Source organism: Salvelinus alpinus, chromosome 21, assembly GCF_045679555.1.
Source record: "Salvelinus alpinus chromosome 21, SLU_Salpinus.1, whole genome shotgun sequence".
NCBI lineage: Eukaryota > Metazoa > Chordata > Actinopteri > Salmoniformes > Salmonidae > Salvelinus > Salvelinus alpinus.
The window spans coordinates 30,597,212-30,612,422 of NC_092106.1; the positions used below are offsets into that span (position 1 = coordinate 30,597,212).

The window sequence follows — 15,211 nt, forward strand, 5'->3', positions numbered from 1 at the left end:
AGCATTTCAAATAAAATTTCAACAACCGCATATTTCAGTAACAGAAGAAAATTAAATCAGGGAATTATTGATAATAATTCTGGGGGAACTTAGACTATTGTCGGTTTGTATAGGCCTTTAGGCTACAATAGAAAAATCCAAAAGAACACGCAATATGTCTGTCGCTGGAAATGAAATAATAGACCCACATAATTTGGCTTGACAAACAGGATAATATCTATATTTGATCATAAACCAGTTAGTACAGTAGTACAATGCACCTTGCCCAGGAACCTCCCGTGAAAGGTGTGAACCAATTCCGACCAAGCAAAGCAAAAAATGGGGCGCGGCACAGTCTAGACTAGAGAAGGTATGGTTTCGCAACTTAACCCACAGCATTGTGGGAATTTGACGATGCCCGTCCCTATGTACCGGTTTTACGCAAGAATGTAGTTAACATATTTCCCCTCAACTGTTGGCCTTACTCTCACATTGCAGCTTCACGATGGTGAGTAAAATGTCTGCTTTTGGTTCCATGTTTTGACATATTTTACAGGGCAAGTACATTCTCTCTGTCGAACATGCACCTGTCCAAAAGGTGAGTAGGCTGTATACAGTAACGGTGTTGTCTATGGCACACCCAGTTCCTTTGGCAGGTTGTCTCCACCTGTTTGCCCGGACGCTACAGTAGTTTAAAGAAGCGTTACTGGCTGGCACGGCTGGAACCACCTCTTCCACTTGAACAGTTGTGCCGTCTGTCTTGCATAAGAAGCTGTTTATCGATGGGTTGTTTTTATACTAGAACGTTTTGAAAGTCATGTGTAAGTTACATTTTTGCTAAAACTGTCAATTTTATAAGGCTGATTTTGTGGAGAATTGTGAAATATCGTTTTTGTCTGGCACAACAACCAGGGTGGTTATAATTTGTGGAACGTTCCAACAGGAATCTGTTCCAAAAACTTCGTAAATAACAAGGTTGCCAACAAACGACGCATACAAAGTTGTATAGCAGCAGAATAAGATACATGTATTTTAATACTTGTACATTTTTCATGGCATCCTATTTGTGAATAGGGTGTGGGCAATTTTTCACTCACCAGGTTTATTCCGAAAAATGTCTTCCCTCTCTCTGGTAGCCTATGGACAAACATTAAGAATAAGCTATGTGGTGAGTTGATACCTATTCTACAGCTAATTAGCTAGGTGAATTGATCATGCAACTTTGTATGCGTTGTTTGTTGGCAACCTTGTACTTTACGAAGTTTTTGGAACAGATTCCTGTTGGAACGTTCCACAAATTATACCCACCCCAACAACCACTTATCAGTTAGAAGTGTTGTTTTGAATTGTGGTTTGGATTGCAACACATCAACTAGGCCTAAGTGTGTAATTGTGGGGTGTGTTCAAAGTGTCTGAGTATGTGTGAGTAGCCTGCATGAATATGTCCATTCATGTGTTACATGAGCATACTATGTCTGAGTGTATTTCTTCAATCTGCTGCCTACAATAATACCCATTCTAGTCATTCTATTTCTACGATTTGGGTCCCATGCGGGTCAACTTCCTGCCCCCTCCCCCCACAGATGCACTTCATGCTGCTGTTAAGCCGGCAGGGCAAGTTGCGACTGCAAAAGTGGTTCACTCCGGTGACGGAGAGAGAGAAGAAGAAGGTGATCAGGGAAATGACTCTGATGGTGCTGGCTCGCCCTCCCCGCTCCTGTAACTTCCTCCTCTGGAGGGACCTCAAGATTGTTTACAAAAGGTGACTGAGGAAGTAGAACCTCTGTCTGGGATGGATCTCTCTGTGGTTTACCTTCGATCTCTTTCTCTTATTCCCCTTCTCGCTGTCTCTGATTTTCTTTATTTGGCAGATTATTTGTTTTCCTATTTTTGACTTCTGTCTTTACTTCTTTTGTCTGTTTCTCTGTTGACCCCTATTGCTGTCTGTGTTTACCCCCTCTCACTATTGTCTCTGGGCTGGAACAGACTATGGTGCCTGTGTACTGTAGTGTAGAGGGAGGGATGGGAGGAGGGTATTGGGTAGACTGGAACCATCCTTGGCCCCTTTATTAGTGGTTCATGTTTAACCTCCTAAACCCCTTCCTCCACACCAATCCTCCTTACACACACGGCACACGCTCAAGTTAAATATACACTGATTGTACAAAACATTAGGAACACCTTCCTAATATTAGGTTGCACCCACCTTTGCCCTCAAAACAGACTCTATTCATCAGAGCATGGACTCTACAAGGCGTCGAATACATTCCACAGGGATGCTTCCCACAGTACTTGTGTCAAGTTGGGTAGATGTCCTTTGGGTGGTGAACCATTCTTGATACACACGGGAAACTGTTGACAGTGAAAAACCTTTGCTGACACACTCAAAACGGTGCGCCTGGCACCTACTACCATACCCCGTTCAAAGGCACTTAAATATTTTGTCTTGCCCATTTACCCTCTGAATGGCACACATACACAATCCATGTCGGTATTGTCTCAAGGCTTAAAAATCCTTCTTTAACAAGTGACATCAAAAAGGGATCATAGCTTTCACCTGGTCAGTCGATGTCACGGAAAGAGCAGGTGTTCTTAATGTTTTGTACAGTCAGTGTACATGTTAAACACATAACAGACAAGCAGATTGTTCTTAACCTCACGCATTAACCTCTATGGTAAAGTGACTCCCTTGCATATAAACATAACAACTGTAACCCTGTTCCATGACCCCTGACCCTCTGCTCCCTTGCAGGTATGCCAGTCTCTACTTCTGCTGTGGTCTGGAGGACCAGGACAATGAACTGTTGACCCTGGAGGTGTTGCAACGATATGTCGAGCTGCTGGACAAATACTTTGGCAATGTAAGCATAATGTACAGGCAATGTAAGGGATATTTATTGTCAGGTTAAGGTCTCGCTGGGGAAAGGTTCATTAAAACAAGGGAAAAGTATAGGTTAAATTGATGAATAGAAACTAAATGTTAAGGTCTATGTTTTTACAGTATTTTCAACATTGTATAGTCTTAATGGTGCCTATTGCCTCTCATTGATGTGCTGTTCTGTCTGCTCTGTGTTGCCCTGTCTGCTCTGTGTTGCCCTGTCTGCTCTGTGTTGCCCTGTCTGCTCTGTGTTGCCCTGTCTGCTCTGCTGCAGGTGTGGGATGGATATCATCTTTAACTTTGACAAAGCCTACTTCATTGTGTGTGTGTGTGTGTGTGTGTGTGTGTGTGTGTGTGTGTGTGTGTGTGTGTGTGTGTGTGTGTGTGTGTGTGTGTGTGTGTGTGTGTGTGTGTGTGTGTGTGTGTGTGTGTGTGTGTGTGTGTGTGTGTGTGTGTGTGCGCACACATGTTTTACTATACTTGTGAGTATCAGAAGTCCTCACAAGAATAGTAAACCAACTAAAATTCTGAGAAGTGAGGACATTTTGCCAGTCCTAACTTGCTATTTTAGGGTTGGGGTTAGGGAAAATAGGATTTTGAATGGGAATCAATTATTGGTCCCCAAAAGGTCCTTACATGCAGAGGTGCAACTTTGGTTTTAGGAGTGGGGGGGGGACAACCTGGCGAGTGGTCTTTTATTGTAAATAGAATATGTTTCTAAACACTTCTACCATGATTATGAATAATCCCTAATGAATCGTGAATAATGATGAGTGAGAAAGTTAGTCTCATATCATACCTCCAAGACATGCTAACCTTTCACCATTACAATAACAGGGGAGGTTAGCATTTTATAGAATATTCTTTGGATGGTCTTAAACTGCAGTCATTTATGTCTGAGATTATATGAACATGATGAAGCATTCAAACACATCTGTATCCATTCACCATCATCAATAGCTTCTACCAGCTCTTCCTCACATTTTTGTTTTATATGTTTTGTGTCGTCAGGAAAAGCTTCTATTATTATATTATATTATATCTATTCTATTCTATTCTATTCTACCCTTGATACAGTTTGGAAATCAACTTTAGAGGTTAATCAGACTGCCTTAAAATAGTTTAAATCTTTGAAGCTTCTGGCTTGTCCGGTGTTTACTGCACAAAGAGAATAAAGTGTTGCATCTGCGAAAGTTCCTCAACATCACAGACTGGTCTTCCCTGGCTACCTGCCACTGCTGAGACCCCTGTCACCATCTGATCCTGCTCAGATGAGGCAGGAGAAGAATAACCTTGGTGTACATTTATACATTATATTATCCAAGAATAGAATAAATGGTTCAATTATTGAAATTACCATTATTCCCAGATCCCAGACTGTAGATATAAGATGCTGTCCTGTTGCTACTGTAGGTCTACCCATCAATTCAAGATGGAACTTTTGTATCAGTCACTGATTGTTATAATATACTGCAAAATTCACCTGAGCGCCGAAGATTGGTCTTCCCTGGCTGTATGAATTTGCTGGGACACCTGTCACCATCTGATCCTGCTAAGACGAGCATAGTGTTGTGTACTGACTGTGCACTGTGACAGTGAAGCCTGTAGAGCTGTTTATACCATGTCAGTGTAACAAGTAGGAAACTAACTAGGGAAACTGACAGATCAATAATGCTACATTGCTATATTGACTCTGATTGGGGTAAAAATAATATCTAACGTTAGCCAACATTTGGCTAGCTCTAATGGTACATCAACTGGAGAAAACAAACAAAGGCTACCAAACATTTTCATACTCACAGCAGCTGTTAGATACTGCTACCTGACAGTTGGCTAGAGCTGAACTGGCTGTGGTAGCTACGAGCTAGCTCTAGTTCATTCACTTCAGACAGAAACTCAGTCGAGGGGGGATGAGACATTAGCTAACTTTACATGTCAGTTACACTACTAGCTCATCACTGGAAATAAATACATTTTTTATGTTACTTTGCTAGCTACATCAGTCAAATAAAGAGTAGCCAGTTTTTGCTCAGCTTGCTTTTACTACTCGGAGAAAAAGCACAACACACACAGACAACTGCTGCCTCTGTTCGCGTGCTCTGTGGCAGGGATGCCATTTCTAGCAAAGATTTTTAGAACAATGACCACTCAAAACCCGCCCAGAAGGCCTGAAAACTAGCCCATTGTTTTTTTCCAAAGCAAGAGAGGTGTTGCCACATTTATACAATAAACCCTTTTCCCACAATGTTATCGAGCCAATAAGGAAGGAATTGGAACGACTAGAAGCAAAATTAGAAAAAGAGAGAAAAGATCATTTGCCCTTATTTAAATCGCCAGATCATTTTCCATCAATGGATGTCGATGTAACTAATTTGACTGCTATGATTAAAAAATAAGGCACGAAAGGGTATGGTACAGGACATATGTTGTTACTTTACAGCCTTATCCCTCCTAAATCTGCACACAATACCCCATAATGACAAAGCAAAAACAGGTTTTTATAAATGTATTTTTTTTTTTTATTACGTAAATATTTCATACGGATTGGCAGGGATACATTCTAACTCGCAGACATCATTTACATACTAAGCAGTTGTGTTTAGTGAGTCCGCCAGATCAGAGGCAGTAGGGATGACCAGGGATGTTCACTTGATAAGTGCGTGAATTCGACTGTTTTCCTGTCCTCAAAGCATTCAAAATGTAACGAGTACTTTTGGGTGTCTGGGAAAATGTATGGGGTTAAAGTACATTATTTTCTTTAGGAATGTAGTGAAGTAAAAGTTGTCAAAAATATGAAAAGTAAAGTACAGATACCCCATTAAACTACTTAATTAGTACTTTAAAGTACTTCATTGAGGACTTCTTTCCATAACATAAGCACGCAAGGGAGTTCCATAACTTCCATTTCCACTTGTGCAGCCCCCAAGAACTGAGCATGCGTAAAACCAATTTTATTTTTTGTTGCTTGATACCGTTTTCCATAAGCAAAGCAAAAATCGACATTATAATGGAGTTTAAACCACCTCCGAACAAATTATCTAATGAGCTCTAGTGCGCCCAAAGTAGTTTTCCAGTGTTTTGTCGCTGTTATTTCTTGATGCCATGTTTTATGGAAAAAGGGTTGAGGGGAAAAAACTGTGTCTCAATAATGACAAGTTAAGAGGCCTACCTACAACTGGTAAAGTTGTCATGACTGTCTCCTATCACTCAAGTGACTCAGCCACTAGTTGACTAAGCTGCCTGCTGCAGTGCTCTCTCAACACTCACTCACTCACTCAGCAACAGCCTGCCTCACCGCCTGATAGTCAGGAGCAGCAGGTCACAGTAAAATATTTATATATAAAATAAAATATATATTTTTTATTTTAGAAAAATGCTTTTAGAAGTAGCCCAAAGATCTGCAACCCGTGACCAATACATTTTCACCCTCAACATCATTTTCAAAGTAGCCCAATTTGCGGAAAAACTACAGACATGGCAACCCTGCTCTGTGGCGTCCATGCAGTCCTAAATCCAGCAGGCTGAAACCACCAAACAGCCTAAACGACCGCTCTGAGGCGTCCGCATGGTCCTAAAGCACACACTGATGCCGCATTTTGTGTCACAATGCACTGATAAAACTGGGTGGGGGGAACATGTCCCCAGCTAAAGTTGTGCCTCTGCTCACAAGTATAGTAAGACATTGCTGTGTGTGTATGTGTGTGGTTATTGGGGAATTACATGAAAAGTGCAGGCTTGTGCTGAAAGTAAAATGATGTGGTTGGTCCATCAGCCAAATACATCAACAGATGCATACAGTCACACTGAGATACCATCCTAATCTATTGTTACAATGCCAAAATGGATGTCATCTGAAAGTGTATAAGGAATCAAGATCCATAGTAAACAAATCGTACTACCATGCTCATCTATTGGAGTGCTGACTTCCAACGGATATTTATGAATGAAAGTGACGCCGTCACCCTGACCTGCACCAGACAGGACTTGACAGGCAACCAAAATAAAAGACCACTGGCTGACGATAGCACAGTCATACGCACCTCCCGTAGCACACCATCTCTTTCTGCAGTCCCCTACAACCCTGACTCATTCTTTGGCCGATCTTGGGAGTGAGTGACTCATCGATCGCCTTCAACTGTGTGCTGCAGGTGTGTGTGCCGGACATAATCTTTAACTTTGAGAAGGCCTACTTCATCCTGTGTGTGTGGCGCAGGTGTGTGAGCTGGACATAATCTTTAACTTTGAGAAGGCCTACTTCATCCTGGATGAGTTCCTGGTGGGAGGAGAGATCCTGGAGACCTCCAAGACAGCTGTGGGCATCGCTATGGAGGAGGCAGAGACACTACAAGAGGTGACCCACACACACAGTCACTTAAGTGTGACACACTTGCCAAAATATTTAAATATGTTTCTTCTGTTCTCTCAACAGACAATGGAGGAGTATATGAGTAAACCGACCTACTGAACCAATAACAGGGACGTGAGTCGAATCTTAAGACTGAAGAATCCTTTTCTCAATTGCCATAAGTGCCACAACATTTCAAAGAAGACTTATTCAACTGGAATACTCTTCCATTCAGACAGAATACATAGTCTGTTTTTATATAAGCACGTTCTAATATTATTAGTCTTTTTTGTACTTTTTACTCCTTTTTCTTCCCAATTGGTAGTTACAGTCTTGTCCCATTGCTGCAACTCCCGTACGGACTCGGTCAAGAAACACGACCCCGCCAAGCTGCACTGCTTCTTGACACTGCTCGCTTAACCCGGAAGCCAGCCGCACCAATGTGTCGGAGGAAACAGTGTACAACTGGCGACTGTGTCAGTGTGTGTGCGCTCGGCCCGCCACAAGGAGTCGCTAGAGCGCGGGTCTTTAGTGACGCCTCAAGCACTGCGATGCAGTACCTTAGACCGCTGCACCACTCGGGAGGCCCCTATATGCACTTTCTAAAAGATGCATTAGGAGTTTTATAATTTAAGAGTTCATTTTAAAACACAGAGTTTAACTTTGAGATTTATTTTTAAATGTGTTATTAGTTAAAATAATTTTATTATTACATATTTGATAGGATCACATATGTTTTACAGTAATTGTATCCTGCTTTGCTTTATCTGATTTTTAAGCAAAAATGTTATTTTAGCATGTTGCTGCTGCATTTTCAAACGTAGTGAGTTGATCCAAGGATTGTAACCACAACTTCTTACCACTTCGAAAGTCACATTTATGATTTTAATTCTATGTTGGCTAACATAGCCACTGCCTGCACAAACGTGATAGTGCCTTATTGTAATATTTCTCAGTTGGCAAGCTAGAGCCAGTGGGTTCTAAGATTGAAGCTAAAGGTTGACATTCTGGAAAGTGATGCCTACTCAGTGCCGTTAAAGTTGTACTGTCTGAATAAATAGTTTTGTTTCCAGAATAGTCTGTCTTTTTAAATGTTAGTTAGGGTACGTTGTTTCCACCTGTTGAATATTGATCTCTTGGTTTTATTAGTGGAATTGACAAGGACTACCCTGTTTGCCCCAGGTTAAGAAATTAGTCATCGTTCTGAGAGAAGCCTTACTTGAAATACAGACTAGATCCATGAGAGAGAATCTAGTACTTACAGGTATCCAAGAGAAAGAAGAAGAAGTTCCTGAATCTGTAGTTAGAGAGTTCGTTCTTACAGCGCTTCAGATTCCACGCGAAGCTATCGACAAAATCCAACTTGAACGTGTTCACCGCTTCAGACAGAGAGGGCAGAGGTATGAACGCCCAATCGTTGCCAAATTTGCTTTCTTTAAAGATATAATAATGGGTAAAAGCCTTGCTGGCGTGAATGACCAGTTCCCAAAGGAAATTGCAGAACGGCGTAAAGTTCTGTATCCAATTTTCAAGGAAAATAGGTTGAAAGGGAAACACGTAGCTCTCATAGTAGATAAACTGTATATTGATAACCAGTTGTTCAGAGACACAAAGACTACTCCATGGCTATTTAAAAAATTACAACGTTCTCATAGAGGAGGCAAATAAGGAAACACAATTCTAGCCCGGTTATGGATTGTAATAATACAACAGAAAAATATAGATAGAAAAGCTATCTTCAAGTATAACTAATTGGAACACAAAAGCACTAATTCAACATGGTGGAGAGAAAAAAAAACTCAGTAAACAGAAGGCACAGTGTGGGTGGATGCTGTGTGGTGTTTTTGGTGTTTGGGAAAGTGGTGTTGAGTGAGAAAGGAAATGGTTGCATATCCCAGAACCAATGTATTTCTGTGAGCGGGGGTTGTGAGAGAGCTTTCGATGTTGTTCAGATGAGGGATATACATTTTATAATGAATTATACATTTTATTTATTGTCCTATCGTGGTGGAACAGCGTTTTAAAATAAATTATACATATCATTTGTTTATTGTCCTATCATTGGGAACTACATTTTTAAAATAAATTATACATCTAAGACCATTTTATTTATGGTCCTATATTGATGGAACGGTCCACAACCCTATACCCTAGACATTGCTTAACATCATGAATGACCCAGATACTAAGTAGAAGTCCCTATCTGTTTTATGGGCCTGCTGTAAGTGGCCTGTATGCAGCCAAAATGCGGTCAGAGACCTAGAGCAGCACCGCCCACTCAAGATTCTGAGCCTGCTTGGCAGTGTTGGTCCTGCAAAGCCCCCTGATGGGAGAGCATAATATACAAGGAAATTCTCAAAGCTGCTAATGAGAACCTTGATGACCTTGTACCTAGCCGGTGGAGATTCCGGTGGGGTGCCCTCCTCCAGGCAGTGGCAGTGCTGGCAACACTAGCTGCAGTAACACATGGGGAGGGGGTCACACTCGGACATTCAGAGAGGGCGCATATTATTGTGGCCCTGGTGGCACAAAATCAAAGGTCTGACTGCACGGAGATGCTTGGGAATATGGTCGCTACGGGGGACCATGTTGTATGTGTTGCAGGTGAAGGGGGTATATCTGACCTCCATCATATAGGACGTGACAATGGTTAATCAAATCTCCCCATTTCTGCCCAGTTTTGCAGGACTTCTCATACAGCTGCAACTGTATATGCATTTGTAAATCAAGACCTTTCTTGAGTTGGGCTCTGGGATGGTGCAACTGTTGAGAATCTGAGTCTATGGTTGTTGTGGGGAAAAGGGGTTGAGTGTGTGTGAGTGTATCCCACAACTGTTGCGTAGGAGTAAAAGATGTTAGGGGCAATATAGGATGATTCACAATAATTGTTTGCTAATATAATAATTGCTTGCCATAATGTAATTTTGGTAATGGCGAGACTGGTGAGAGGTAAAAATCTTTTGCATAAATTGCCTACATTACTACAAATATTAATAGCTAATTATGGAAAATAAGAAACAGGATTTTAAAAATATATATATATTTTTTTTTACTGCTATATATAATACAAATCGAGGTGAGGGTTGATCTACTTCTGTTCTGTGGGTGGCACTGTGCTCTTTCTGAAGGATGGGTCCCGGTGTCTCCGGGGCTATGGGATCCGGGGGGTCGGGGGTGGTCTGCAGGGCAGTGGGATGACAACCCAACTCGGGATGAGGAGGGGTTTTAGCGGGTGGAATTGTGGAGATCAATTGGAGGTTTACTTAGTAGCAATGCAAATATCATGGTAAGGCTATATAGACACTCAATCATCATGTTACTTTTTAATGGTACGTTTACAAACATATATTTTGATACATAGAATTGAAAGTTGTGTCTCATTATGGTAAGTGGTGAAATAAGTACAGCCAGTTATAATTGTAATGGCTTAGCAGATAATAAGAAAAGACGATCAGTATTTAACTGGCTAAAAGAGAAGGAATATAATATCTATTGTTTATAGGAAAACCATTCAACAGTTTTAGATGACGTTTTGTGGAAAAATGACGCAGAGGGCGAAATATATTTCTTTCATGGGCAAAGAAATTCAAAAGGGGTGATGATATTAACAGTAATTTTGATCCAAATGTGCAAATTGTCCAAACAGATCATCAAGGTAGATGGATTATTTTAAATATGTTATTGGACAATAAACATATATGGCTCATTAACCTACAGTTGAAGTCGGAAGTTTACATACACCTTAGCCAAATATATTTAAACTAAGTTTTTCACAATTCCTGATATTTAATCCTAGTGAAAATTCCCTGTCTTAGGTCAGTTAGGATCACCACTTTATTTAAAAAATGTGAAATGTCAGAATAATAGTAGAGAGAATGATTTATTTCAGCTTTTATTTCTTTCATCACATTCCCAGTGGGTCAGAAGTTTACATACTCTCAATTAGTATTTGGTAGCATTGCCTTTCAATTGTTTAACTTGGGTCAAACGTTTCGGGTAGCCTTCCACAAGCTTCCCACAATAAGTTGGGTGAAATTTGGCCCATTCCTCCTGACAGAGCTGGTGTAACTGAGTCAGGCTTGTAGGCCTCCTTGCTCGGAACACACACTTTTTCAGTTCTGCCCACACATTTTCTACAGGATTGAGGTCAGGGCTTTGTGATGGCCACTCCAATACCTTGACTTTGTTGTCCTTAAGCCATTTTTCACAACTTTGGAAGTATGCTTGGGGTCATTGTCCATTTGGAAGACCCATTTGCGACCAAGCTTTAACTTCCTGACTGATGTCTTGAGATGTTGCTTCAATATATCCACATAAGTTTCCTTTCACATGATGCCATCTTTTCCCAGCCATTTAAAGGCACAGTCAACTTAGTGTATGTAAACTTCTGACCCACTGGATTTGTGACACAGTGAAATAATCTGTGTAAAAAATTGTTGGAAAAATTACTTGTGTCATGCACAAAGTAGATGTCCTAACCGACTTGCCAAAACTATAGTTTGTTAACAAGTGTGGAGTGGTGACTGTGGAGTGACTCCAACCTAAGTGTATGTAAACTTTCGACTTCAACTGTGTATATTTATGTGTGTGTTTGTATATATATGTATATATATAACATTATTTCACCTTTATTTAACCAGGTAGGCCAGTTGAGAAGAAGGTCTCATTTACAACTGCGACCTGGCCAAGATAAAGCAAAGCAGTACAACACAAACCTCAACACAGATTTACACATGGAATAAACAAACGTACAGTCGATAACACAATGGAAAGAATCTATATACAGTGTGTGCAAATGAGGTAAGATTAGGGAGGTAAGGCAATAAATAGTCTGTATTGCGAAGTAATTACAATTTAGCAATTTAACACTGGAGTGATAGATATGCAGAAGATGAATGTGCAAGTAGAGTTACTGGGGTACAAAGGAGAAAGAAACCAATATCGGGATGAGGTAGTTGGATGGGCTATTTACAGATGGGCTATGTACAGGTGCAATGATCTGTGAACTGCTCTGACAGCTGATGCTTAATGTTAATGAGAGAGATATGAGTCTCCAGCTTCAGTGATTTTTGCAATTTGTTCCAGTCATTGGCAGCAGAGAACTGGAAGGAAAGGTGGCCAAATGAGGAATTGGCTTTGGGGGTGACCAGTGAAATATACCTGCTGGAGTGCGTCCTATGGGTGGGTGCTGCTATGGTGACCAGTGAGCTGAGATAAGGCAGGGCTTTACCTAGCAAAGACTTATAGATGACCTGGAGCCAGTTGGTCTGGCGACGAATATGAAGCGAGGGCCAGACAACGAGAGCATACAGGTCGCAGTGATGGGTAGTATATGGGGCTTTGGTGCCAAAATGGATGGCACTGTGATAGACTGCATCCAATTTGCTGAGTAGAGTGTTGGAGGCTATTTTGTAAATGACGTCGCCGAAGTCAAGGATCGGTAGGATAGTCAGTTTTACGAGGGTATGTTTGGCAGCATGAGTGAAGGATGCTTTGTTGCGAAATAGGAAGCTCGATTCTAGATTTAATTTTGGATTGGAGATGCTTAATGTGAGTCTGGAAGGAAAGTTTACAGTCTAGCCAGACACCTAGGTATTTGTAGTTGTCCACATATTCTAAGTCAGAACCGTCCAGAGTAGTGATGCTGGACGGGCAGGCAGGTGCGGGCAGCGATCGGTTGAAGAGCATGCATTTAGTTTTACTTGCATTTAAGAGCAGTTGGAGGCCACGGAAGGAGAGTTGTATGGCATTGAAGCTCATCTGGAGATTAGTTAACAAAGTGTCCAAAGAAGGGCCAGAGTTATACAGAATGGTGTCGTCTGCGTAGAGGTGGATCAGAGAATCACCAGCAGCAAGAGCGACATCATTGATGTATATAGAGAAAAGAGTCGGCCCGAGAATTTAACCCTGTGGCACCCCCATAGAGACTGCCAGAGGTCCGGACAACAGGCCCTCCGATTTGGTCACTGAACTCTGTCTGAGAAGTAGTTGGTGAACCAGGCGAGGCAATCATTTGAGAAACCAAGGCTGTTGAGTCTGCCGATAAGAATGTGGTGATTGACAGAGTCGAAAGCCTTGGCCAGGTCGATGAATACGGCTGTACAGTATTGTCTTTTATCGATGGCGGTTATGATATCGTTTAGGACCTTGAGCGTGGCTAGGTGCACCCATGACCAGCTCGGAAATCAGATTGCATAGCGGAGAAGGTACGGTGGGATTCTAAATGGTCGGTGATTTGGCTTTCGAAGACCTTAGAAAGGCAGGGTAGGATAGATATAACAGTTTGGGTCTAGAGTGTCACCCCCTTTGAATAGGGGGATGACCGCGGCAGCTTTCCAATCTTTGGTGATCTCAGACGATACGAAAGAGAGGTTGAACAGGCTAGTGATAGGGGTTGCAACAATTGTGGTGGATAATTTTAGAAAGAGAGGGTCCAGATTGTCTAGCCCGGGTGATTTATAGGGGTCCAGATTTTGCAACTCTTTCAGAACATCAACTATCTGGATTTGGGTGAAGGAGAAATGGGGGAGGCTTGGACAAGTTGCTGTGGGGGGGTGCAGGGCTGTTGACCGGGGTAGGGGTAGCCAGGTGGAAAGCATGGCCAGCCGTAGAAAAATGCTTATTGAAATTCTCAATTATCGTGGATTTATCGGTGGTGACAGTGTTTCCTAGCCTCTGAGGTGGGCAGCTTCTCTTATTCTCCATGGACTTTACAGTGTCCCAGAACTTTTTGGAGTTTGTGCTACAGGATGCAAATTTCTGTTTGAAAAAGCTAGCCTTTGCTTTCTTAACTGCCTGTGTATATTGGTTCCTAACTTCCCTGAAAAGTTGCATATCGCGGCGGCTATTCGATGCCAATGCAGTATGCCACAGGATGTTTTTGTGCTGGTCAAGGGCAGTCAGGTCTGGAGTGAACCAAGGGCTCTCTCTGTTCCTGGTTCTACATTTTTTTTGAATGAGGCATGCTTATTTAAGATGGTGAGGAAATCACTTTTAAAGAATAACCAGGCATCCTCTACTGATAGAATGAGGCCAATATCCTTCCAGGATACACGGGCCAGGTCGATTAGAAAGGCCTGCTTGCTGAAGTGTTTTAGGGAGCGTTTGACAGTGATGAGGGGTGGTCGTTTAACCGCAGACCCATTACGGATGCAGGCAATGAGGCAGTGATCACTGAGATCCTGGTTGAAGACAGCAGAGGTGTATTTAGAGGGCAGGTTGGTCAGGATGATATCTATTTATAGTTGTACCTGGTAGGTTCATTGATAATTTGTGTGAGATTGAGGGCATCTAGCTTAAATTGTAGGATGGCCGGGGTGTTAAGCATGTCCCAGTTTAGGTCACCTAACAGTACGAGCTCTGAAGATAGATGGGGGGCAATAAATGTAGCTGGAGGCTCTACAGTGAAATAAGGCAATAATCACTAACTAAAAGAAATGGACAAGGCATATTGACATTAGGGAGAGGCATGCATAGCCGAATGATCATAGGGACCAGTGAGTAGCTAGGCGAGCTGGAGACACGGCGATTCAGACAGCTAGCAGGCCGGGGATAGCGGACTAGCAGAAGGGCCTTAGGGGGACGTCGCGACGGAAGAGTGTTGTAGCCCCCTCGGACGGTTACATCGGCAGACCAGTCTTGATGGATCGGCAGGGCTCCGTGTCGGCAGTAAAAGGGGTCCAGGCCAATTGGCAAAATAGGTATTGTAGCCCAAGGAGTGGCTGATGGACCTCTTCAGCTAGCCGGGAGATGGGCCTTGCACGAGGCTAGTTCCAGGTTAACTAATGCTTGCTTCGGGACAGAGACGTTAGCCAGGAGTAGCCACTCGGATAGCAGCTAGCTAGTTGCGATGATCCAAGTGAAAAGGTTCAGAGCTTGTGGTAGGAATCCGGAGATTTGGACATTTGGTGGAGAAAAAGCAGTCCGGTATGCTCTGGGTTGAATCGCGCTGTGCAGACTGGCAGGAGTTGACTGGGCTAAGGTTAGCTGATGACCGCTAGCAGTGGCTA

General features: G+C 42.3%; 1 protein-coding gene across 2 annotated transcripts; it reads left to right on the forward strand.

Moving 5' to 3' along the window:
• The first annotated feature begins 336 nt into the window (after positions 1-336).
• Positions 337-8,277, forward strand: LOC139548221 (AP-1 complex subunit sigma-3-like). Of its 2 annotated transcripts, none has more exons than XM_071357750.1 (5): positions 337-487; positions 1,563-1,741; positions 2,732-2,840; positions 7,071-7,208; positions 7,287-8,277. In XM_071357750.1, the coding sequence occupies exons 1-5, from the start codon at positions 485-487 to the stop codon at positions 7,320-7,322; spliced, it is 465 nt and encodes a 154-aa protein (XP_071213851.1). In that variant the 5' UTR covers positions 337-484; the 3' UTR covers positions 7,323-8,277. The 2 variants fall into 2 exon arrangements, with proteins under 2 accessions (XP_071213851.1, XP_071213852.1); XM_071357751.1 differs by lacking the exon at positions 337-487 and adding an exon at positions 621-800.
• Positions 8,278-15,211: the final 6,934 nt, after the last annotated feature.

Excerpts from the sequence above, each read along its gene's own strand:
- LOC139548221 (XM_071357750.1), top strand. Across the intron at positions 1,742-2,731 it reads CTCAAGATTGTTTACAAAAG|GTATGCCAGTCTCTACTTCT; the intron begins GTGACTGAGGAA and ends GCTCCCTTGCAG. Across the intron at positions 2,841-7,070 it reads TGGACAAATACTTTGGCAAT|GTGTGTGAGCTGGACATAAT; the intron begins GTAAGCATAATG and ends TGTGTGGCGCAG.